This window comes from Apteryx mantelli, chromosome 26 (assembly GCF_036417845.1).
Source record: "Apteryx mantelli isolate bAptMan1 chromosome 26, bAptMan1.hap1, whole genome shotgun sequence".
NCBI classification, from domain to species: domain Eukaryota; kingdom Metazoa; phylum Chordata; class Aves; order Apterygiformes; family Apterygidae; genus Apteryx; species Apteryx mantelli.
The window spans coordinates 807,495-831,569 of record NC_090003.1 but is presented as its reverse complement, the minus strand read 5'-3'; the positions used below and the strand labels follow the sequence as shown (position 1 = coordinate 831,569).

The following is a 24,075-nucleotide window of genomic DNA, read 5'->3' as shown; positions in this document are numbered from 1 at the left end:
CTGCCTGAGGTCTGCGGCGACCGGGCTGGGCCAGCAGCCGGGGCTGGGGAGGACGCCGCGGCAGCTGCCCCGTGCAGGGTGCTCGCTCCTGCGAGGCAGGAGGGCGGCCCCGGCTGCGGGCGCTGCAGAGCTGGAGAGGCTCCAGCGCAGCCAGGCTGGGCCAGCCATGGCTAGGGCTGCCTGGGGACGAGCCGCTTGTCCCCAGGAGCTGGCCGTGACCGCCTGCCAGGCCTGCAGGCGCAGGCACACAGCCCAGCTGCCGCAGTTTCACTTGGGAACACCTCTACCTTGGCACAGGTGGGCGACCCGGGCCCTGTGTGGAGACACCACGTGGCTGCTGGGGTGCCCCAGAGAGGCCGCTGCCTTCGCAGCACCTGGGACCGGCAGGCCCCGGCATGGGGGGTCTGTTCTCCTCCCCCGGGAGATGCTGCAGCACGCGGCAGCCCAGGCCGGGCCCCTCCACCTGCCTCAGCTCGGCTCCCCGTCAGGACAGCGCCAGGCACCGGGGCCGCCTCCGTGCACCCAGCCCTGCCGTGCTGCAGCACCGCTGAGGCTCTCAGCAGCAGGACGGCGCGTGGCGGCCCCCCAGCCTCCAGGCCAGCACCCTGCCCGAACAGGCATGCGCCAAGCTTGGCGATCAGTGGCTGCAGGGAGCCTTCCCATCTCCCTCCTTCCCTTTCCTCCTGGTCGTCTCAGGTTGAGAAAGAGCTCTGCGAGACATCCAGGGTTTGAGGAGCAGGAGGAAGTGGTGGGCTGGAGCAACCAGTAATTAACACTGGTTAGTGCCGATATAAGGATTCTCCTGCTAGGTCTCTGCAGAGGTTTGCATGCTGGTGCTAGGGGTAAGGGGATGTCCCTGGTGCTGCAATCCAGCTCATGGGTGCTGAGCTGCCCTCATGCCTCTGCAGGGCTCTGCCTCCTGGGGCAGGGAGCACCCATGCAAGGAGGGACATGCGGGGGTTGAGCATGTGAGGGAGGTGACTGCCAGTGCTTGTACTCACCCCCGTCCTGCACCCTCCCCAGAGCAGTTGCAGGAGAGGGGCTGGGCACGGCCGGCCCTGCGGAGCACCCACGGGGGAACGGCAGCCTCCTGTTTCACCAGGAGGCAGCACACCTGGGCCCCAGCCTGACCCACTCCTGCAGCCGGGGACCCCCTGTGTGGCACGAGGAGGCCTCCACGCCACACACCGCTGTTCGGGAAAGCTACCTGAGGGGCAAGGGGAGAGGAGCGAGCGGAGCTGGCAGTGCCGCACCCCGGGGCAGGGCAGCCCCCTGCAGCCGGGACCGGCAGGAGCCGGGCTCCAGCCCCACGGGCGACTGCAGCTCACCAGCATGCAAGGCCAGGGCAAGACCAGACCTGACGTCGGGAGCGGTGTGAGCGCTGCCAGGCCGTTGCATCAAGGCGCCTGTGCTGCAGCATGTCTGGGTAATTAGCGGGAGGCCGGGCTGAGGCTGGACCACATCAACTGCCAAGTCCGAGCCTGATGCAGGTGGCCAAGAGGCTGCCAGCGTTTCACCACTTTCAGGAGAGACCCAGGCAGGACACAGTGCCAGCGTGCTCAGGCCTGGCTGCAGGCAGGAAGGAGGCAGCCCATACCTTGGCATGGGGAAATCCCTGTCCTAGCACTGCAGCTGGCAACATTATGCCGCATTTCCCAGACTGTGCAAAGCTGGCAGTGAAGCCGTGGGGAGGCAGGAGGCCTGGGACCAGCAGACCGGACCCAGCCTTTAGGGCAATGCTGGGAACGGCTGGCCTGCCCCGTCAGTGGTGGCCACGGCCGCCTGCCTGCATGAGCAGAGCAGGAGCCCCACTCCCCGGCAGCGCCGCGTCAGGCGGCCAGGGCTTCCCGGGGCTGCAGTGCCTAGTTGCACCCCTGTCACCCAGCCGCGCTCCCGTCGGCGCACCCCCAGACACCACACCGCACCTTCAGCCAAAGGTTTATTTGTACAAAATGGCAGCAGGGCTGTCTCCGGCTACCGAAACGGGGGCGCTGGCAGTGGGGCTGGCGGCGGGGCTCTGTACAAATAAATAGGGCTATGTACAGGGTATGTACAGGGGCTACCAGGGCCGCCAGAGCGGGGCCGGCGCGGCGCGGCACGGGGCGGTGGGCGGTGGCGGCGGGGCCTTGGGGCGGGCGGGCGGCGGCGGCGGCGGCAGCAGCTCCGGGAGGCGGCGGGCAGCAGCGGGCGGCGGCCCGGGAGCCAGCAGGGCGCCCAGGCGGGCCAGGCAGGCGCGGTACCCGGCGCGGAAGCTCTCGGAGGGCTCTGCGGAGAGAGGGCCGTCAGCGGGGGCCGGGGCCGGGCCGGGGGCCGGGCCCGGGGCTGGGGGCGGCGGGGCTCACCTGGGGCAGCGGGGGCGGCCGGCACCTCCTTCAGGAACTGCACGGTCATCTCCAGGATGTCCGCCTTCTCCAGCTTGGAGTAGCGGGAGCTCTGCGGGGCACGGCGGGTCAGCGGCGGCGGCGACACGTGGCGACGGAGCGGGCCGGCAGCTCCGGGCACGGCGGGGCCGCGGCGGGGCCCCGTGGGCAGGGAGCGGGGAGCCGGGGTCGGACGGGGGAGGACGGGACGGGACGGGCGGGCAGGGAGGGACGGGGCAGGAGGAGCGCGGTGCGGGCAGGGAGGGCCGGGCCGGGCAGACAGGAACGCGGTGCGGGCCGGGGCCGGGGCCGGCGGGCAGGGACGGCGAGGGCACGGCCGGGGCCGGGGCCGGGGCCGGGGCACTCACGTCCTTGCCGATGAGCGGCAGGATGAGTGTCTTGAGCTGGTTGAGGCTCTCGTTGATGCGGGCGCGGCGGCGCTTCTCCATGAGCGGCTTGAGGGTCTGCGGGGAGAAGGGGGGTGAGGGCGTGCGGCGGCACGGCCCGGCACGGCACGGCACGGCACGGCTCGGCACGGCCCGGCCCGGTGCTCACCTTGCGCAGCTCGGCGGCGGGGCGGCGCGGCGGGGCGCGCGGGGGCCGCGGGGGCCGCGGGGGCCGCGGGGGCGGCGGCGCGGCGCCCGGCGGGGACATGGCTGCTCCGACGCTCCGGGACCGCCGCCGCCGCCGCCGCCGCCGCCTTTATGGGCCGCCGGGCCGCCCCGCCTCCGGGCCCCGTGCCGGCGGGGCAGGGACGGCGGGGCAGGGAGGCAGGGACGGCGGGGCAGGGCAGCACAGGGAGGCAGGGACGGGACCGGAGGGAGGCAGGGCAGGGCAGGACGGGGAGGTCCGGGACCGGAGGGAAGCAGGACCGGGAGGCAGGGCAGGGAGGCAGGGAAGGACAGGGAGGTCCGGGACCGGAGGGAAGCAGGACCGGGAGGCAGGGCAGGGAGGCAGGGAAGGACAGGGAGGTCCAGGACCGGAGGGAAGCAGGACCGGGAGGCAGGGCAGGGAGGCAGGGAAGGACGGGGAGGTCCGGGACCGGAGGGAAGCAGGACCGGGAGGCAGGGCAGGGAGGCAGGGCAGGAGGCAGGGCAGGAGGCAGGAGCGGAGGGAGGCAGGAGCGGAGGGGAGCCGGGCCGGGAGGCGGGCGGGGGCCGGGCGCGCAGTCGGGCCGGGCCCGCCCCGGCCGCCGCTGTCCGCGGTGCTGAACCCGCCGCCGCGGCGCTGTCCGCGGTGCTGGAGACGCCGCCCCGGGGGCCGCGGCCGCCCCGGGTGCGGGGGATCCGCCCGGGTGAGTTCTCCCCGGGCAGCAGCCCTTGCGCCCACCCCAGCGCTCCCAGGCCGGTGCTCGCTCAGGACAGGAGCCCAGACGGCTGCCAGGGCAGGGGGGTCAGGCCCTCGGCCTGCTCCCGCTGTACGCGCTGCCTTTTGTGCCAGCTGTGCCCTCTCCTGCTCTGCTCAGCTGAGCCACTTCCAGCAGCGGTTCTGCAATTCCCCTGCAAACACTGCCCAGGACAGGCAGACTCCAGGCCCTGATGCACCAGTGCATTCCCATGGCATTTCTGCATGGGACCGCTCATTCCCACTGGAAGGAGGGAGCCTTTCCTACAGCCTGCTAGGGCCGCCTCAGGCTGCAGAGGCCTCCGCAGGCACCAGTCTTGCCCGGCTCTGCCCTGCAGCACCCTGGAGCATGCCCACAGCATGCAAACTACACGTGGTGCACTGAGAGCAGAGAAGTGGTCTGGGGGCCCTCACCTCCTGGCTCCTGAGGTCCGTGGGATGGCCGAGGGCAGGGTGGGCAGTGGGAGCAGCTCCCCCGGTGTGTGGAAGCAGCGCTCACAGGCCCCGCTCTTGGGGCACAGGTTAGCTGAGCCCCCTCTCTGGAGCCCTGGCCCTGCAGCTCAGCTGGGCTGCCTACAGCGAGGAGGGGGCCTGCCGGTGCAGGGTGTGTGGAGGGAGGTACAGCTGCCCACGCCACACCAGCTTGCAGGACTGAGGGGCCGTGCAGGCTGCAGTGAGGCCACCAGGCCCAGGGTGCCGGGACACCTCCTCCCCCCGGCTGCTCCCTGCAGACAAAGCTTTTTGCGCAGACCCACCTTGTGAGCTTGTCCGGCACAGACACAGCCGAGACCTTCATGCTCTGCCCCAAGCCAGCCTCTGCTGTCACCTCCGGGTTTCAGGAGCAGTCACAGCCTACAGGACAAACCCAGGACACAACTCAGAGCTCAGCGACTCTCCTCAGAGAGGACTGCTCATTAACGCTACCGGTTAGGTGTTTCTGACCACCTGTTGTATCTCTCTCAGGGACTTTTACCTTACCTCTCTGTCACTATACTAGATCCCTCCCTGGGCCCTGCCTCATCCATCCCTGCCCCCTGCCAGCCTGGGTGGGCTTTCACCCCCCCTGGAGGCTACGAGACACAGGGGACACATGCCGCGTGCTGGCGCAGCGGTGGCTGCTTCTGCAGCCAGCCCCAGCCGGGGAAAGCGGCGCTGTTCGGCAGCCCTTCTTCGGAAACAGAGCTAGCAAAACTTGGGAAAACTTTGCAGACTCGCTCTGCTGGTGGCCCCGGGGAAGTGCCGCGCCACGGGGGAAAAGGAAGCTGTAAACCGGGGCCCGGCACAGCCCTTCGGGGGCCTCTGCTTTGAAGCCCCCGCGCCCATCGCCGGGGGCCCGGCCCGGCTTCCCGCTCCCCCGCCGCCCCCGGGCCGGGCCCGCCGCCCCCGGGCCGGGCCGGGCCGCGCCGGGCTAGGTGGCGCTGCGGCCCCGCGGGCGGCCCCGGGCGCGGGGCTCCCGCCCGCCCCGCCGCGGCCCGGCCCCGGGGAGGAGGAGCCGCCGCGCCCCGGGAGCGCCGCGCAGTGCCAAGCGGCGGCCGGGCGGCCCGGCGCGGCCGCTGCCGCTGCCGCTGCGGGCCGGGGCCGGGGCCGGGGCCGGGGCCGGGCCGGGCCGGGCCGCGATGGCGCTGGAGCGGGCGCTGCTGGCGGCGCGGCAGGGCGACGTGGAGGCGCTGCGGGCGCTGCGGGCGGCGGGGCTGCTGCGGCCGGGGCTGCGGGACGCGCTCGGCGCCTCGCCCGCGCACCACGCCGCCCGCGCCGGCCGCCTCGCCTGCCTCCGCTACCTGGCCGCCGAGGCGGCGCTCCGCGGGGACGCGCGGGCGCGCAACGGGGCCACGCCGGCCCACGACGCCGCCGCCACCGGCAACCTCGCCTGTCTCCAGTGGCTGCTCACGCAGGGGGGCTGCGGCGTGCAGGTGCGACCGGGGCCGGGGGCGCGGGGGGCGAGGCGGGACCCGCGGCCACGGGCGCTGCGCCCTCCGGGGGCGGCTCTTCCCCTGCCCCGGGGGGCTTCTGCTCGCCAGCTCCCCACGGGGCGGCACGGAGCCTCTTCTCCACCGCCAGCTTCCCCCCCCCGGGGGCAGCACGGAGCCCCCTGTCCCTCGCCAGCTCCCCCTCGGGGGCGGCATGGAGCCCCCTCTCCACCGCCAGCTCCCCCCCCCCCCCCGGGGGCAGCACAGAGCCCCCTCTCCCTCGTCAGCTCCCCACGGGGGCGGCACGGAGCCTCCTCTCCACCGCCAGCTCCCCACGGGGGCGGCACGGAGCCTCTTCTCCCTCGCCACCTCCCCCCCCGGGGGTGGCACGGAGCCCCCTGTCCCCCGCCAGCTCCCCTCCCCCCGGGGGGCAGCACGGAGCCCCCTCTCCCCCGCCGCCTCCCCCCCGGGGGTGGCACGGAGCCCCCTGTCCCCTGCCAGCTCCCCACGGGGCAGCATGGAGCTTGGATCACAGCCCCGGGGGGGGACCCCCCCTCTCCCCCAGCGGCTCCCCACGGGGCGGCACGGAGCCCAGCTTGCAGCCCCGGCAGGGGGGCTCTCCCCTGCCAGCTCCCCACCAAGGCAGCATGGAGCCTGGATCGCAGCTCCGGGCTGGGGGGGGGGAGGGGGGGGCTCTTCCCAGCCAGCTCCCCACCAGGGCAGCACGGAGCCTGGATCACAACCCCGTCGGGGGGGGGCTCTCCCCCACCAGCTCCCCACCGGGGTGGCACAGAGCCCCGCTGCACCCCAGCCTCCCACGGGAAGGGGAGTTGGACCCCGGGAAGCAGCACATCCCACAGCCGGCTGGCAGGGAGCTCCCCAACCTGCTTTGCTGGCGCATTGCTCCCTCCAAGGGGCTGAGACTTTCCCCCCAGGCGGAGCATGGTCCAGCTGGCATCCCCTCGCAGCCTGGATAGGCAGCTGCAAGCCCCAGGCGCCAGCACCCTGCTCGCACAGGAGCGGTTCAAGGCCCAGGGCAGGAGACTTTCCCCAGGCACCGAGACCCAAGCCTTCCTGCGCCCGTCATGCCTCAGTGCAGCTCTGTTTTCTGCTGTGCTGCAGAAGTCGGCCGCAGAGCTCTGAGTGCACAGACATTTTCCAGTGCCCCAGGGAGCACACCCACGCCACCGCACTTTCCTCACGAGTTCATCCAGAGAGACGGCACAGCCAGCCCAGCGTGCCAGCCATGCCCCCACGAAACCCTCTCCAGCTCCCCTCCGCTGGGCAGCACTGCTAACCAGCCTGGCTGCCTCTTCCCCAAGCAGCACTGGTGATCGAGTGGGTCCCAGAAAGCCTGGGAAGGGTCCCCGCACATCCCAGAGACACCAGGCTGGACAGTACCTGCTTGGCCAAGGTGGAGCAGGTCCCTCCTGCTTCTTGACCTCTGCTCCCAGGCTAGACAGAAATCTGAGCTGACTGCAAAGCGGCAGTGAAGGTCCCCGAAACACCCGCGCTTCCTTCCATCTCCCCCGAGCAGGCGATTAAGGCATGTGCCGGAGTGCACAGTGTGAGGCAGAGGGTGGAGCAGGGCCCCAAAAGCAGAGTGTGCACCATGGATGAGGTGCTCCAGGGACAGAGTCTGGCCAAGGGTGATGGTTTCTTTCTGCCCAGGCCTCAGGTTTGCACAGGTCTCACATGAAATGCATTTGGCCACAGATACACCAAGGGGAGGTCACACACTGACCATCCTCTGAGCTGCCACCCAGGGCCACAGCAAAGGCTATGCCACGGCGCCCTGCCCTGCCTTGCTCTGCACCAGCCCTCCCAACATCGCACTCTTCCGGCTGCCCGCAAACCAGGGCAGGGAGAGCTGCCTGCTCGCAAGGGGCTCCGGAGGAGAGTGCTGGCAGCGAGCAGCGCTGGGGCCAGACCTGCCTTGTCGTTGGCCCTGATCCTGCTTACGGGCAGAAGCTCTCAGCACACAACCCCGGCTGTCCTCGGGGCAGCCAGCCGCAGCTGGGACAGCAGATCTGGCCCTGGCGCACACAAGCTGCAGCTGCAGGGAGCTGCTGTCGGCTGCAGGGCTCGGTGTCTCTGGGGCGTGCGTGCCGAGGCGAGCGCCGGTCGGCCCCGCAGCCGAGGGTGAGCGATGGGTGCACGAGCAGCCCGGACGTGGCTGAGCCCCGAGGAGAGCATTGACACGCGAGCAGGGCACCCACAAGCCGCAGCGGCCACCCCGAGTGCTGCCTGGCCTCTTGCAGCAGCCCGCTCCGGGGTTATACAAGCACTGCAAGCCCTGGGCAGATAAGCAGCTTGCCCAGTGCAGTCGAGAGCTAACAGCATGTGACGGGGGGGAGGAGGCCGTGGGGGGGAGAGATGATTAAGCAGGAAGGACAAGTTCAGCAGAGTTAGGCACCATCCTGGCCTTGGGCCAGCCCTGATCTGCACCCTGGGCACTGCAGAGCAACCCGGCGGAGGCTGCAACGCTGCTGGCCCGGGGACCCTCCGCGGGGCCGGCTCCAGCAGCGAGCGCCCGGCGGGCCGGGCTGCCCCGTGCCCCAGGCGAACAAGGGCGCATTGTGCAGGGCTGGCAGCGGGACGCCGGCCAGGCGCCCTCCCGGGGCCCTGCGGTCGGCACTGCGGTGCTACGCCACGCTGTGCACCTGCCGGCCCCGGGAACCGCAGCAAGGCTCCCACGGGAGAGGCAGGAACCGCCCGCGGAGACCCAAGCTCCTTAGCCCGGGCTGGGAGCCGTCACCAGCGCACAGCTCATCACCCCAGAGCCCGACGCCCCTCGGCACAGCCGGCACGCCTGCCGCCCCGGCCGCCTCTCCTGCCCATTCCCTGCCCTCGCCCTCACCGTCTCCCACGCGACGCCTCCGGGGTCTGCACTGCGCCGACGGCCCCTCTCTGCCCCGCCAGCACATCCCTCCCCTGCCCGGGGCAGACCCGGCTCCAGGCCCATGATGCCGGTGGTCCCGGGGCTTCTCCGTCGCTCGCTGGCAGGAGGCAGCTCCGCTCTCAGGGCCCTGCAGAGCGGCCGTGCTCGCTGCGGCTCTCCGCAGCCCATGCCGCGGGTGCCGGGCTGCTGACAGCCTCTGCCTTCCTCCGCAGGACACAGACAACTCCGGTGCCACTATCCTACACCTCGCAGCCCGTTTCGGGCACCACGAAGTGATTGACTGGCTCCTCCGCTTCGGAGGCAGCGACCCCACGGCAGCCACGGACACGGGAGCGCTGCCTGTCCACTACGCTGCAGCCAAAGGAGATTTCCCTTCCTTGCAACTTCTCTTAGGACACTGCCCAAGGTAACAGCCCTCCGCTTCGGGGGGGCCACGCGGGTCCTGCCGGCCGGGCTGCAGCCCAGGAGGAGAGGCCGTCGCGGATGGGCTTGCGCTGGCGCGGAGGAGCGGGGTCCCGCTGCCAGCCTGGGGCTGCTGGTCCCCCACGGCCAGGGGCACGGCGCCGGGGCGGCTGCCCGCGAGGTGCACGTGTGCCCGCTGCAGGGCCGCGGCCTCGCTCCGCGCCAGCTCCCGGGGCACCGCGGCAGCGTTATCGCCCGGGCAGTCAGCTGCCCGTTCTTTATGGCCCGGAGAGAAAGGGCGAGGAGGAGAGCTGCGAGCGCTGGCAGAAATATTGCTGCCGGCCCCGCGCGGCGCTGAGCGGGATTTGTTCCCGGCGCTTTTGGCAGGGGGTGATAACACAGCCGCCTTTGTCCGCCCCGGCGTTATGTAAATGGATCAGGCCGCCGCGCGCGGCAGGGAAATGACCTTCCTGTTGCTGCAGCAGCGCGGGCTGTGGGCACCACGGCCGCTCCCCGGCATGGAGGCTCGGGGCACCGGGCAGCCTTCCCGCAGGCTGCTTCGCCCGCCCCGTGCCCGGGAGCCCGTGGGGGTTCAGGGCTCCTGCCGGGCAACCGTGACGCTGCCGGCTCGCTGGGCCCTGGGGGACACGGCGCGAGGAAGCAGGGCACCCTCGCCCCGAGCCGGGCCGTGCGATTACGCGGGCTCTAATCTGCTTTCCCACGGTGGGCAGAGGCTGCTGCTATAAATAACCGCGGCCCGGCCATGGGGATCAGCCTGCCGGCCGCACCGTGCCATGCTGCTCCGGGAGCGCCACGGGGTGAGGGGGCGGGTGGCAGGGACGCTCTCCGGCACTGGCCTCCCCGACCCGGCCAGCAGCCTCCTCTTCCTCGCAGCCAGGAGTGCGCTGCCACCACGGCGGGCTCCCGGCCGGGGCTCTGCCACACGCACGGGGCAGCCCTGAACACCGGCAGCTTCGCCGGCAGCAACACGCAAAGCACCTTCCCGGCAGCCCGTTCCCAGCCAGGCGCTTGCAGGTGCAGCCCAGCCGCCCCCACCCCAGCTTACTCACCACCGGCAGCCTCCCAGCCCCAGCACCCGCCCCCGGCATTTATCCCCTCCCCAGGTGCGCCCAAGCCCCGCATTAACCCTGTCCGCCCCAGGCCGGGGGGGCACGCGGGTCCCCCAGCCCCGCGGCACCGGGACCCCGTACGCGCAGGCCTGCGTTAAACGCGCTGGGCGGCAGCGCTTCTACATTGAATTTCATGCTCCTGCTGGGGTTACTTTCGCTGTGATCACCTGCCTTCCCGAGCGAAGAAAGCCCTGAATTATTTACCGCGCGCGCCCGCCCCGCTCCCAGGCCCTGCGGCTCGCGGCAGGCTCCGTTACAGCTGTGAAATTCAATGCCGGGTGCCGCGGGATGCGGCCGCTTGCAGCTGCGCGGGCGGCCGGGGCCGCCGCTGCGGGGAGCGTCGCCGGCGCAGCGTCCCGCGGGCAGCGCGTGCCGCTCCCCGGCGGCCGGTGCCGGGGCGGACGGCCAGGCCTGGGGTCGCGGCGCCTGGCAAAGCCCCGGCGCTCGCAGCCCGGCCCCAGACGGCAGTCGCTGGTGCGGATTAGCCCCTTCCAGACTGCTCGGAAAGCGGCTCTTCGGCACTGCCAACCTGCCCCTTACCGCGGTGTGCCGGCTGCCCCGCCGGCGCCGGCCCCTGCAGTCGGGACGCAGGCGGGGGAAGAGGCCAGCGCCGTGGCGGCTCGGTGGCCGTGCGGGCCCGGCACGGAGCCGCCTTGCCGATGGGGTGGGATGGGGTGGGATGGGATGGGACGGGAGGGAGGAGAGCTGCGGGAGCAGCGCCAGGCCCAGGGACGCCGCGTGGCCGCGCAGTGCTGGCCGCGGCCCTTCTCACGGTTACAAGGATCAATTATTAAGGACCCGCGATCTTTGCGATAACAGAGCGGAGTATTTATTGCTCTTCCTTTTTTAAATATTCAACAGGTTTTTATGGAGTGCTTAATAAACCAGCTCCCTGCGCGGCTGGGGTAGGCCACCAGCCGCTGGCTGCGGGGACGTGGGGACGCGGGGATGCGGGGACGTGGGGATGCAGGGACGCGGGGACGTGGGCAGGGCGGCGCTTGCTGCAGCGCTCGGCCGTGGGCCCGAGGGCTCTCTGCTCCCTGCTCGCTGGGCCAGGGGCTGCCGCATGCCAGCGGAGCCGGCGCGGCCGTGGCTGCTGTCACCCAGTGCCGTCGTGTGGGCCCGGCTGCCCCCAGGCAGCTCTGCGGCGCAGCCTCCTGCAGCAGCCCCATGGTTATTGGGTGCCTAAGCCGCTTATTTAAAAATACTGCTAAATTGCAGTGTCCAAAAACAGCCGAAGGAATGGGATTAGCTTAAGCACGCTTACTGCCTTAATGACCTCCCGCGGGAGCTGCAGCACCTGCGAGGGGAGCTAGCGGAGAGCCGGGGTGCAGGGTCACGGCCTGCAACGCCTGGCGGCGGGGCTGCTCCCCGTGCCCGTGCGTCCCCGTGTCCCTGTGTCCCCTGCACCCGTGCATCCCCGCGCTGCGCCCGGGCGCGGCGGGTGACCGCTGCCGCGCTCCCCTTGCAGCACGCTCAGCGCGCAGACCAAGACCGGTGCCACCCCTCTGTACCTCGCCTGCCAGGAGGGCCACCTGGAGATCATCCAGTACCTGGTGCAGGACTGCGGCGCCGACCCCCACGTGCGCGCCAACGACGGCATGACGCCCCTGCACGCCGCCGCCCAGATGGGCCACAACACCGTCATCGTTTGGCTGGTGAGCGCGGCGGGCGGGCGGGCGGGATGGCGGGCGGGCGTTGGGGGCCACGGCGGCGCCGCGCTCAGCCGCCGCCACCGCCGCCAGATGAGCTTCACCACGGTGAGCCTCGCGGAGCGGGACGCCGACGGCGCCACGGCCATGCACTTCGCCGCCAGCCGCGGCCACGCCAAGGTGCTGAGCTGGCTGCTGCTGCACGGGGGCGAGATCAGCGCCGACGCCTGGGGGGGCACGCCGCTGCACGACGCCGCCGAGAACGGCGAGCTGGAGGTGGGTGCCGGCGCGGGGTGGCGGGGGGCGGCGGGCACACGGCTCGCCGGCGCCCCAGCCCCTGCCACGCGCCCGCCTCCCCCCAGTGCTGCCAGATCCTGGTGGTCAACGGCGCCGACCTCAGCGTGCGCGACCAGGACGGCTACACGGCGGCCGACCTCGCCGACTACAACGGCCATGGCCACTGCGCCGAGTACCTGCGCACCGTGGAGAACATGGTAGGGGGGCGCCGGGGCGGCGCGGGGCCGGGGGGCCGCGCGGTGCCCCACGCCCTGGGCTGAGCCGGCCGCGCCGCTGTGCCGGCAGAGCGTGGAGCACCGCGTGCTGTCGCGGGACCCCTCCGCCGACGGGGAGTGCCGGCAGCCCGACTCGGGCATGTCGTCGCCCAACACCACGGCGTCGGCGCCGCAGGCGCGCTTCGAGGTCGGCTCCCCCGCCAGCACCCTCTCCAACTACGACTCCTGCCGCTCCAGCCAGTCCAGCACCGGCGAGAAGCGGGGCGGCCAGCCCGCGGCCGCCGCAGCCCGTGAGTGCGGCCGCGCCGGGGCCGCGGGGCCGGGGGCACGCGGCGAGCCCCGCTCACCCGCTGCCCCCGCAGGCGTCCCCGCGGCGGCGCTCACCGACATGCAGGCCTACATGGACATGCTGGACCCCGAGCCGCGGCCGCGGGGCGCCCGGGGGCCTGCCACCGAGGGCCCCCCGCCGCCCCCCGGCTTCCCCCCGCCGCCGCCGCCACCGGGTGCCCGGCCGCCGTCACCGCCCGGCTACCCCGCGCCTGCGCCGCCCGCCCTGCACACCGCCGACATCTACGTGCGCACCAAGAACAACCTGCGGCACGTGCAGAGCCAGGCGCTGCACCGGGAGGTGGGTCCCCGCGGTGCACCCGGCATGGCAGCCGCGGGCCCTGCACCGGGACGTGCCGCCCCGTCCCGTCCCTTCCCATCCCATCCCATCCCATGCATCCCGTCCCATCCACCGCGGGAGACATGAACTGCCGATGGCAGCGCGTGTCGGTGCCCGGCCTCAGCCATGTGCCCGCGAAGCCAGCGCGTGCCAGCCCGGCTGGTGCGGCGCCAGGGCAGGGTGAGCATGGGATGGGGATGGGGGCTGGCGGTGCCGGCGGGGCGCTTCCCTGCGTGCACGGCGCCCGGTGCCGGGACCGGCTCCCCGCGGCCCTGTGCACCCCCACCGCGGCGGGCACGGCGGGGCGGCACCGTGCCGCGTGCCAGGCGGGCGCTGGGCGGGCGCCGGAGCGGGGCCAGGTGAGCGGGGCGGCGGCTGTAACCCGAGCGCCCGGCTCCGGTGTCGCCCTGCGCCGCGGGTGTCGGGTGGCGCCGCCACCGCCGCCAGCAGCGGAGAGGGCTCAGCCGGGCGCCGCGCAGGTAAGAGGGGTCCTGCCGCCCACCGGGGCCGCGCGGGGCCGCGGGGGCCCGGTGCCCCCGCCCGGCTGCGGGATACCGCCGGGGCGCTGGGGCCGGCTCCGCACCGGAGCCCGCGGCGGGAACAGCATCCCGCACCGGGGCCTGGGCACAGCCAGCAGCCGTTCCCTTGCCGGGGCAGCCTGGCCTGGGGGCTTGTGCGCGCCACCGCCGCCGCCGTGGTCCTGCCCGCGGTGGCCGTGCCCGCCGTGGCCGTGCCGCGCTCTCGCTGCCGGCCTGGCCCGGCACCCCGTTGCATGGGGCTGGGCTGGGGGGCTGCACGGGGCCGTGCATGGGGCACCGCTCCTGGCACCGTGCCGCGCCGGGGGCTGCCGGCCAGCCGAGCCGGAGCGGGGCGCCGGCTTGGCGCGGCGGCCGGAGCAGGAAGGGCCGCGCCGGGCCGTGTTGACTTAGCTGGGGCTGTCATGCAAATCCACGGGCGAGGCAGGCAGCTCGGGGAAATGCAAACAGCAGAGCCCCACGCGGGCCCCCGAGCCGGCAGCGGCCCCCGCCGCACCGCGCCGTGCCCGGCGCTGCGCCCGCGCGGCCCAAAGCCCCCGCGGTATGCGCGGGGTGAGCCGAGGCCGCGCTGCCGCGCGCTCACTGCATCAATAGCCACCTTTACGGCGGGGTTTGTGCCGCAGCCCGGCCCCATGCGGATAAGCTCCCGGCTAATCCGCGGGCCGGCGTTCGGCATCCCCTTCCGACGCGCTTCCCGGGGGCGCGGGGTGAGGGGGCCAGGCGGCGCGGGCACCGCTGATCCGGCTCCCCGCCGCAGCCGGCGTCGCGCGAGAGCAGCCCCGAGGGCCTGCGCCGGGCCGACTCCACCAGGAAGCCGAGGACCTTCGGCAAGCAGCCGAGCACCGGCGACTACTACAAGCACCTGGGGCACGGCGCCGCCGAGCTGCCCGGGCCCCGCGGGATGGCACACAGCGAGGAGGTGAGCGCCGGGCGCCGCCGAGCCCCAGCGCCGCGGCACGTGCGCCAGCTCCCGGCCTGGCTGTGCCCCTTCCCGGCGCCCGCCAGCTCGCGGCGCGGTGCGCGGTGCTGCCTTGGCCCCCGCCGGCTACCCTGGCCCCTGCTCTCTTGCAGGCGCCGCTCCTCCCCGCGGACACCATGCACAACGGCAGCCTGGCGGAGAGCAAGCCCGGCGTGGAGCTGCCGCTGCCACCGCCACCACCGCCGCTCCCTGCCGCCGCCTGCCCGCCGCCCCCACCGCTGCCCCCGCTGGCCGAGGCCTCCGCCGGCCCCCGCCGCTCCTCCTCCTCCACGGGAAGTAAGTCCCGGCGTCCTGGGGAGAGCTGCGCCGCGCTCGGTTGTCCCACGGCACCGCAGCTGCCCCAGTGCCAAGCGTTGCCTGCAAGCATGCACAGAGCAGCGTGCACGGGGCAGCACGCACAGAGCAGCATGCACAGGGCAGCACGCACACGGTGCAGCGTGCATGGGGCAGCATGCACAGGGCAGTGTGCACAGGGCAATGTGCATGGGGCAGCCGCGCCGGCTCCAGCCGCCTTCGTGCCAGGTCTTTCTGTCTGTTTTTCGGCTCCTCACGGCCCTCTCTGTCCTTCTCTCCCTCGGTCTCTGCGCGGGGGCCGCCGTGCCGGCCGCCCCCACTTGCTCTCACTGCTGGCTGCTTCTCTCCTCTCTTGTCTTGTGCTGGCCAAATCCTTCCTCCGCTTGCCGCGCTGCGCCTCTGCTTCTCCCTCTAGAAGGAAAAGCTTTGAGGCAGATGAAGAGTAAGTACCGTGGCCGGACAGGGCGAGCGCCCGCGGCGGGGAGCAGCCCGGCCCTGACCCCGGCCCTGGCCCCAGCCCCACACTGCCCCACGCCGAGCCGCCGGCGAGGGCAGCCGCGGCCGCGCACAGAGAGCCTTTGTTCGGGCTCATCCGGCCGGCTTTACTGCCCACGTGAGCGCCGCCGGCTCCCCCCGCCGCTGGTCACCACCGGCGGGCTGGCAGCCGCCCAGCGCCGGCTTTATTAGCGCCGGGTCCCGGGGACGGCGGCTCTCGGCCGCCGCTTAACGCCGTTGCCTCCTCCCCGCCGGGGCGTTGACACCAGCAGGCTTTTGTGCCCCGGCGCGGTGCGGTGTGGTGCAGCCGGCCGGGGCGAGCGGTGCCGCCGGCCGGGAGGTGCCATGGGCCGCTAGGGACCCGTGCATGGCCGGCACGGACGGTGGGTGCGCGGCACGGCACGGCATGGCGCGGCACAGCACGGCGCACGGGCACTGCGGCGAGGCTGGGGACGGGCGGCCGCCGGCTGCCGGCACCCTGACTGCCCCGGCTCCCTCCGCCAGGTACCAAGTCGTTCAACATGATGTCCCCCACCGGCGACAACTCGGAGCTGCTGGCCGAGATCAAGGCTGGGAAGAGCCTCAAGCCGACGCCGCAGAGCAAAGGCTTCACCACCATCTTCTCCGGCAGCGGCCAGGCAGGGGCCAACGTAGGTGACAGCGGGGGCCGGCGCGGGGCCGCGGGAGCTGGGTGACGACGAGCCACGGTGCCTGGCGCAGTGTCACCCCGAGCGGCGCGGGAGAGCAGGGTGCTGCGCTCTACGCCGCGAGCCCTGCCGGCACGGGGGGCTGGGGCTGCTGGGGACAACCCGCTGCGGGCTGTGCCATGCTGCACCATGCCATGCTGCACCATGCAGTGCCGTGCTGCACCATGCCGTGCTGCACTGTGCTGTGCTGCACCATGCCGTGCCAGGGGCATGCACAAGGCAGCACAGAGTGGTGGCAGCCGCCGGCACGGCACCAACGCCGCCTCCCTCCGCAGGCCGAGTCGCCGGCATCGTCCCCATCGCCAGCGAGGACGCCGACCCCGCCAGCCACCCCCGAGGCTGTGGCGGCGCCGCGGGCGGGCGGCTTGCCGGAGCCCGTGGTGAACGGGAGCTCGCCGGTGCCAGCGGCGGGGGCCGGGGGGCCGCCGGACGCGGAGGCCCTGGTGCCGAGCCACGACGAGCAGGGCCGGCCCATCCCCGAGTGGAAGCGGCAGGTGATGGTGCGCAAGCTGCAGCTGAAGATGCAGGAGGAAGAGGAGCAGCGGCGCAAGGTAGGGAGGGGGCCGGGCGGCGGCAGCCCGGGGTGCTGTGTGCGGTGCGCGCGGCACGGGCACGGCCGAGGAGCGCCGCCGGCGCCGCCCCAGCAGCAGGATCTCGGCGGACACGGCACCGCCTCGCCTCCGGTGCCGGCGCGGTGGGGACGGCCCCAGCACGGGTCTGCCCCGGCCGTGCTGCCTGCCCAGGCGCCCTCGCGCACCTCGTCCCCGCGCTGCGTGCCGCAGCTGCTGCGTGCCATGCCATGCCGCGCGCGTTTGCCGTGGTGCCCAGCCAGCGCGGCGCCCACCCGGCCCCGCGGCACCGCCGCAGGGAAGCGTCTTGCATGCTCGGCCAGGGGTGTAACGCGTGCACGGAGCCGCCACCGCCGCTGCCGCCGCTGCTGCCGCCGCCGCCGCCACCGCCGCCGCCGCCGCACGGCGCACGTGAGGGCTTGCACGCGCGCGGGGCCCCGGCCGCGTCCTCAGGAGCTGTTTTGCCCTTTTTCCCGCCCTAGCTGGAGCCCGGGAGCGTCTCGCCCGCCGTGTGCTGGCGCTACTCCCCTGCCCACAGGGGCTTGCTGGGACCCTTTGGGCAGCTCATGACGGAGGAGGACATTCTCCGCATTGAGAGGCAAATCGAAAACCTGCAGGTGATGCACAAGGTGCAGACGGTGGAGCCGGAGCTGGAGCAGCTGGAGGAGGAGCTGCAGCAGCTCCTGCCGCTCTCCGCCGCGCTGGCCCAGGAGCGCTTCAGCCTCAACCCCAAGCGCATGCAGGGCCGCGCCGACGACCTGCCCGCCTGGTGCAGCAAGATCTCCGCGCTGCTGAAGAGCATGGCCGTGCTGCTGGCCACGCTGGGGGGCAAGGAGGGCCCTGCCGCCGCCGCCGCCGCTGCCGCTGCTGCCGCCACCGCCGCGCCGGAGGGACCTGCCGCCCCGGGGGGTGCCGCCGCCGGTGCCCGCCACGACGCCCGGCGGGAGATCCTGCAGTGCGGCGTCTCGGTGAAGAGCCTCAAGGCGAGCTACGAGGCGCCGGCGGGGGCCACGGCGCCCGGCGCCCGCGTCTGCAAGCGGAAGCGGCCGCCGCGCCCGGGCGCGCCGCCCGACGCCTGTGCCCGCGCGCCCGTCCTGGAGGAGGAGTACGGCGAGCCGCCCCGTGCCGGCGAGGCGGGGGCCGCGGGGGCCGCGGGGCCGGGACAGCCCACACGCAGCCGCCCGGTGCAGACGGAGCTCAGCTGCCTGCAGGACTGCGCCGCCGCGCGCAAGGAGCGCACCGTCACCCTCTTCCTGGAGCACTGGCGGCACTGGACGCTGGCGGAGGCGGCCCGGCCTCCGGACCGCCGGCTGCGGCGCCTGCTGCAGCAGCGGCAGGCGGTGGGGCGGCTGCTGGCCCGCTGGCGCAGCCTGGGCAGCCGGGTGCCCGGGCGGCAGCTGCGCCGCCTCGGCCGCGCCGACCTGCTCTACTGGCCGCAGCACTTCCTGCCGCACGCGGGCGGCCGCCCGCTGCCCTACGACAGCCTCTCGCTGGAGCTCTTCATGCTGGGCTACTTCCAGCTGCTGGAGATGAACCTGAGCCGGGAGGAGCGGCGCTTCCGGCACCTGCTCTGCTACGAGATGTTCGAGCGCCTGGGCCGGCACCCCTGGGAGCGCATCCGCCGCTTCCACCGCGCCGCCCTGGAGCGCGTGGAGGCCGGCCGCCGCGGCTGGCGCGACGGCTTCGACGACCTGGCGCGCGACTTCTTCGGGGATGGCGCGGCCCCGGCGAGCCCCCCGGCCCCGGCGAGCCCCCCGGCCCCCGGCGCGGCCGCCCCGCGGCCCGAGCCCCCCACCGCCGCCGCCACTGCCCTGGGCGGCCCGGAGGCGGCGCGGCCCGGCGCCGAGCTGGGCGACCTCAGCGACGAGGACATCTGCCGCTACATCGACCGCAGCTTCTCCTTCTGGAAGGAGAGGGAGGCCGAGATGGGCGACGCCTGAGTGCCGCGGCCGGCGGGGCGGCGGCGGCCCCGTGCTGGCGGTGGCCGTGCTAGCGGCGGCGGCCCAGGCGGTGCACGTGGACGTGGCGGTGGCGGTGGCCGTGGTGGCGGCCATGGCAGTGGCAGCGGCGGTGGCCGTGGACATAGCAGTGGCGGCGGTGGCGGCGGCGCATGGGGCGAGACAGGGCGTCCCGCCGGGGGCCGCGCGCCGAGTTGCCGCGTGCTGTGTGCGCGTGCGCGTGCGTGTGCGTGCGCGGCTGCAGCGTCCCGTTGGCGTGGCGTGCGCGGTGCCCGGGGCGGTGTGCGCCCGCGCCAGCCCCGACTGCAATAAACCTGTGTGTGCTGCGATGGCCCCGCGCTCCGGCAGTCCTTGGCGCGCGCGGGGGCCGCGTGCCCGTGCCCTGCGCCGGCAGCACCGCGGGGATGCTGCAGGGTGATGCCCCGCAAGCCGCCTGGGCTCAGCGCCGTGCCGGTGCCGCGCTCTGCGGGAACGGAGTCACAGCACGTGCGGCCGGCGCATCCGCAGAGCCCGGCAATGCTGCCGGCACACGGGGCCGCGGCACGGCTCCCCCCGCTCCCAGCCGGGAGCTGCAGCCCACCGTGGCGCCAGCCCCGGCGTCCCGCTCCCGCCTGGCCGGTGGGCGGCTGAGGCCGGCCCAGCTCGTGTCGCGCGGCGCGGCGGTAACGCCGCTGTCCCTTGCAGGAGCAGGAGGAGGAAGCGCGCCTGGCCAGCATGCCGGCCTGGAGGAGGGACATCCTGCGCAAGAAGCTGGAGGAGGAGAGGTGAGTGGGGCCGGCGGGGAGGCGCTGCTGCCATGCCGTGCCATGCCGTGCCGTGCCGTGCCGTGCCGTGCTGCGCCGTGCCGCCCCGTGCTAACAGCCTCTCTCCACTTGCTTTCGCAGGGAGCAGAAACGGTGAGTGCCGCTCGTCCCCTTCCCTGCGGCAGGCGGGCAGGCGGGCAGCCGCGGCGCTGCTGGCCCGGCGCCGGGAGCCGGCGTCACCCTGTCCCTTCCGTTGCCGAGCAGGAAAGAGCAGGAGAAGCTGCGGCGCGAGGAGGAGGAGAAGGAGAAGGAGCAGTCGGAGAAGCTAAGGACTCTTGGGTACGATGAGACCAAGCTGGCGCCGTGGCAGCGGCAGATCATCCTGAAGAAAGGGGACATAGCGAAGCACTAGTCGCGCCGCGCTCCGGCCCGCCAAGCGCAGCCCCCGCGCCGCCGGCGGACGCCGCGCCGTGCTGCACCGCGCCATGCCGCTCCGTGCCGCGGGGGCCGACCCGCGCAGCCTCCTCCCGCGGTGAACGGCGCCCCGGCCCCCGGCGCCCCCGCGTAGCCGCCCCGAGGAGCGCCCGCCGGCGCCGCGCGCCCGTAGCTCCCCTCCCGCCGCCGCCGCCTGCCGCTGCCCCCTCGCCCCGAGGCCGTGCGCGCACGCCGCGCCGGCACCGCGCACGTCGCCAGCCCTGGGCACGCCAACGGCCCCGTGCACGCCACCAGCCCCCGTGCACGCCGCCCGTCCCGTGCACGCTGCCAGTCCCGTGCACACCGCTGGCGCCGCGCACGCACGGCCCGGCTCGCTCGCCTCCGCCGCGTCCCGTCCCGTTCCCGGAGCCACTAGAGGGAGACTTTCGGCTTGCGTCTGCCCTAGAGCGCCTGCATTTTCAGCGAATAAAACAGTGAACCCCTCCAGCAGCGCCCTGCACCTTCCTCCGGGCTGCCCCGTGGTGTCGCCAGCACCTGCAGCGTCCCCAGCGCCCGCGACACGTGCAGCATCCCCAGCGCCCGCGGTGTCCCCGATGCCCGCGGTGCCCCAGCACCATCCGCCCACAGCCCGCGCTGTGCGCGGGGCCGGCGGCAGCCCCGGGAAGAAGGGCCAGGCGCCGGCAGGTGGAGAAGAGGCCGCTTTATTTCCGTGGGGGCCGGCCCCGCGCGCCCCGGGCGGCCTCGAGAACTATCCCATGGGTTCGGCGCGGGCTCGGCGCCGTGGGGCCTGGCCAGTGCGCCGCAGGCAGGGGGAGGACATAAATAGGGGGGCTGCGGGCCAGCGCCCGCCGGCAGGAGAGCTCCGTCCCGCTGCCGCCGGCCGAGCCCGCGGGCGGATAACTGACATAACATGTCTACACGGCATAAGTAACTATACTTAGGGGTAGGGCGCCCCGCAGCGCCGGGCAGTGCGCCGCCGCCGCCGGCTCCCCACGGGGCTGCACTGCTCCGGGACCAGCAGCCCCGTGGCCAGCGCCGCCGGGACGTGCACAGCCCGGCAGGAGCCTGGGGCGGCCGGTGATGCCGCGTCCTGCAGCCCGGCATGCAGCCCGGCACGGCACGCAGCACGGCACGGCACGCAGCACGGCACGGCATGCAGCCCGGCACGTGGCATGCAGCGCGGCATGTGGCATGCAGCGTGGCATGCAGCACGGCATGCAGCACGGCTCGCGGCACGGCTCAGGGGCAGTCCTGCAGGCGCAGCCGCAGCGCCTCGGCGCAGCCCGCCAGCTCCATGCGCTTGAGGGCGGCGAAGACGGGGTCGAGCGAGGCGCTGGTCTGCTGGCACCAGCGCTTCAGCATCTCGTACTGCTGGTCACGGACGTGGGTGAACTCCACCTCCACCACCTCGATCTCGGTGTCGGGCAGCCCCAGCACCCGCACGAACTCCTTCCAGCGCCGCAGGGGCACGGCGTCGATGACGGCGTAGAGCCGGCTGCCCTGCAGCGGGGGCCCCGCGGCGGGGCCGTGCGGCGGCGAGCCGGGGCTGGGGATGCCGGCGGGCGCCGGGGGCGCGGAGGGCTGGCAGGGGGCCGCGTGGGCGTCGCGGTCCAGCGGGCAGCAGCGCAGCAAGGCCTGCGACTCGGGGTGGCTCCGGGCGGCGGCGGCAGGGGGCACCTGGTGGGGGGAGCGCGGCCAGGTCCAGCGCGGGCCGGGCCGGCTCCGCCACAGCCCCTGCGTCCCCCTGGCCCCGCGGGTGCTCACCTGGCTCCACGGTGCAGCCTCACCCGCAGGGGCGGGAGCCGGTGCCGGCAGCGAGCTGTGCCCGCCGCAGCAGCCCCCCACGGCGTCACCGGGTGCGGGGCCGGGTGCGGGGCCGGGGAGCGGGCCAGGGGCCGAGGCGTCCTGCCGCAGCCGCAGCCGCTGCCGCTTGTGGTAGATGGCGAGGGCGCCCAGGAAGAGGGGCCCGGCGAGCCCCAGCAGCAGGTACTCCAGCCCCAAGCCTGCAAGAGAGGAGCCGAGCGTCCCAGGGGGCCGGGAACGCCGCCGCCGCCGCCGCGCGCCCGCCTCGGCTCGCGCCCCGCGCACCTTGCCGGTCCTTGCACGCCCGCTTGCACTCCTCGCCACACTTCTCCACCGGGCGCCTGCAGGGAGAGGTGAGCGTGAGCAGGGCCCTGCGCCGCGGCGCCGGCCCCGCGAGCCCCCCCCGGCGCGCGCCCCGGGAACGGCCCCCAAGCTGCTCACAGGTGGCATGGCCAGCACTCGCCGCCCTCGGCGTAGAAGTCCGGCTTGCAGCTCCCACACTGCGTGTCCTGCGTCGCCGAGCCTGCGGGAGGGCAGGGGTCAGGGTGCTGCAGGGCACAGCACGGCGCGGCATGGCACAGCACGGTGCAGCACGGCACAGCACGGCGCGGCGGCACTCACACGGGCGCTGGATGAGCCTCCCGGTGCAGGGCCGGCACTCGTGGCAGGTGAACTCGCTGCAGCGCTCGTCGATGCAGTGGCGGAAGCGGCCAGGCTCGCAGCTGCAGACGACGTTGCTGGTGGCCGAGCAGTTCCTCAGCACGCTCTGGAAAGCTGCCAGAGGCGGGCGGTGAGCAGGGGCCACGGGGTGGCATGGCACAGTGTGGCGCGGCGCAGCGCGGCACGGCTCACCTTGGTGGTCGCACTCGTAGCAGGCCTGGCACTCCGGGGCGGTGTTGGGCTGGGAGTGGAAGGTGCCGGCGGGACAGGGCTCGCAGACGCTGTCGTTGCTGTGGCTCATGCAGGGCGAGCGCAGGAAGGTCCCTGTGCAAACACGGGGGTGGTGACGGCAGCACGGCCGGGGGCCACGGCGCGGCACGCTTTGCCGCCAGCAGCGGCCCCGTGGTGCGGCGCGGCACGGCTGGGACGGGTGACGCACCACGCAGCACAGCGCCGTGCACGGCTCTCACCTGCAGGGCACTCGGCGCAGCAGCGGCGACCCGCCTCGCTCCAGCGCATGCCGGCGGGGCAGGAGGCTCTCGCGGCGCGCCGTCCCGGGCGAGGGGGCTGCGGCGATGGCGACGCCGGGCCCCGCGGCCGCCCCGGCACAGTGCCGTCCTGGAGGGCCCAGGACCGCTCGCCGCTCGCCGCCAGCCACAGTGCCGCCAGCAGCACCTGGGCAGAGAGAGCGGGCTGCAGGCAGCCGCTGGCCCCGGCGAGCCGGCAGAGCCGCAGCAAGCGTGCATCGTCCTCGCCCGGTGCCCAGGCCCGGCTCGCGTGCCCGTGGCTGCCGGGAATGCCCCGCGGCAGCCCCGGCGCCGCGCTTCCCGCGGTACCTGAGTAAGCGGCTTCCTGGTGGCGGGCGGGCGCTGCGGGGAAAGGCTGCGCGGGGGCACCGGCCGCCCCCGGAGCGCGGGAGCCCGCAGCCGGGGCAGGAGCAGCCGCCGCGGTTCCTGTAAGCAGCCCGCGCTCGCCGCCGCCCTGGGAGCCGGCGCTGCCGCGGGGCCCCGACCCCCGCCCGGGAGGGAGGAAGAGGAGGGGGGCGGTGGGGCAGGGAGCCGGCGGCAGCCGGGGCGCCGTGCCGGGCGCCGGGGAACGCCCCGCCAGGCCGGGGTCCCGGGCAGCCCCGAGCGGGGCGCAGGCGGCACCCGGCCGGGCACAGAAGGGTTAACGGCGCCGGCGCTGGCTTTCCCCGGTTTATCTCTGCGCGCGGTCGCAGCTGAGGCGGTTTCCTCCCTTAGAGGAAACCGTGCCCGGCTCGCGCTCCCCTCCGATGGTATCGCGCTTCGTACGTGCGTCCCAAACTAGGTCAGCCGCCCCCCCGCCTGCCCCGCGCCGGGGCGGCTGCGCTGCCGCGGGGCTCCGCGTGGCGCGGGACGGGGCGGGACACGGGACGGGACACGGGGCGAGGGGACGGGGCGCCCCGCGCGGGGGCAGAGCGGGCGGGCGGGCAGCCAGGGCACACGGCACGCCGGGGGGCGGATTTCCCAGCCGCGATCGCCGCGATTAAAGGGCCTGAATCATTTTCTACGCGACCTGCCGCAGCCGAGCTGGAAACGGCGCAGGGGCCCCCCATTTGCATAGCGCCGCGGCGGGGCCGGGGCCGGGGCCGGGGCAGCCGTGCCGTGACGAGGCCGCAGCCAGCGGCACGTCTGAGTCAGCGGCGCGGCGCGGCGCCACCTTCCCATGGCGCGGCCGAGCCGGTGCCGAGCGCGGCCGCCCTTCCCGGGCCGCGGCAGGGACCCCGGAGCCGCGGGCGCCGTCCCCGCTGCGGGTCACCTAACGGCGCGAGCCGGCGCTTCCTGCGCCGCGCAGCACGAGTGCCGCCGCGCTCGGGGCGAGCGGCACCCAGCCGCGCCGGGCCCTGCCCCTCGGCGCAGCCTGCTGCGATCCCTGGGCCGTTCCCGTGGTCCCTGTGGCCGTTCCCGCGGTCCCTACAGCCGTTCCCACGGTCCCTACAGCCATTCCCACGGTCCCTACAGCCGTTCCCGCGGTCCCCACGGCTGTGCCGTGCCCGCGG

General features: G+C 74.3%; 3 protein-coding genes across 3 annotated transcripts; 1 reads left to right on the top strand and 2 right to left on the bottom strand.

Annotated features, from left to right (window-relative positions):
* Window positions 1-2,059: 2,059 nt before the first annotated feature.
* On the bottom strand, window positions 2,060-3,014 carry LOC136994266 (transcription factor HES-2-like). Its single transcript, XM_067311273.1, has 4 exons — window positions 2,916-3,014; window positions 2,729-2,824; window positions 2,343-2,433; window positions 2,060-2,265 (listed from the first exon to the last, which is right to left on the bottom strand). Exons 1-4 carry the CDS (start codon window positions 3,012-3,014, stop codon window positions 2,060-2,062), a joined length of 492 nt encoding a protein of 163 aa, XP_067167374.1.
* A 2,306-nt stretch (window positions 3,015-5,320) lies between these two features.
* Window positions 5,321-18,396, top strand: ESPN (espin). Its single transcript, XM_067311272.1, has 13 exons — window positions 5,321-5,614; window positions 8,726-8,919; window positions 11,517-11,703; window positions 11,791-11,973; window positions 12,060-12,191; window positions 12,280-12,499; window positions 12,572-12,837; window positions 14,170-14,331; window positions 14,484-14,667; window positions 15,101-15,127; window positions 15,685-15,830; window positions 16,163-16,438; window positions 16,939-18,396. Exons 1-13 carry the CDS (start codon window positions 5,321-5,323, stop codon window positions 18,394-18,396), a joined length of 3,729 nt encoding a protein of 1,242 aa, XP_067167373.1.
* A 2,317-nt stretch (window positions 18,397-20,713) lies between these two features.
* On the bottom strand, window positions 20,714-23,054 carry TNFRSF25 (TNF receptor superfamily member 25; the record flags this gene model as incomplete). The annotated part of the gene is made up of 7 exons (XM_067311271.1): window positions 20,714-21,269; window positions 21,357-21,595; window positions 21,681-21,736; window positions 21,837-21,918; window positions 22,017-22,169; window positions 22,248-22,379; window positions 22,526-23,054. Coding segments are annotated over 7 exons (1,629 nt in total), but the record flags the coding sequence as incomplete, so codon positions are not given.
* Window positions 23,055-24,075: the final 1,021 nt, after the last annotated feature.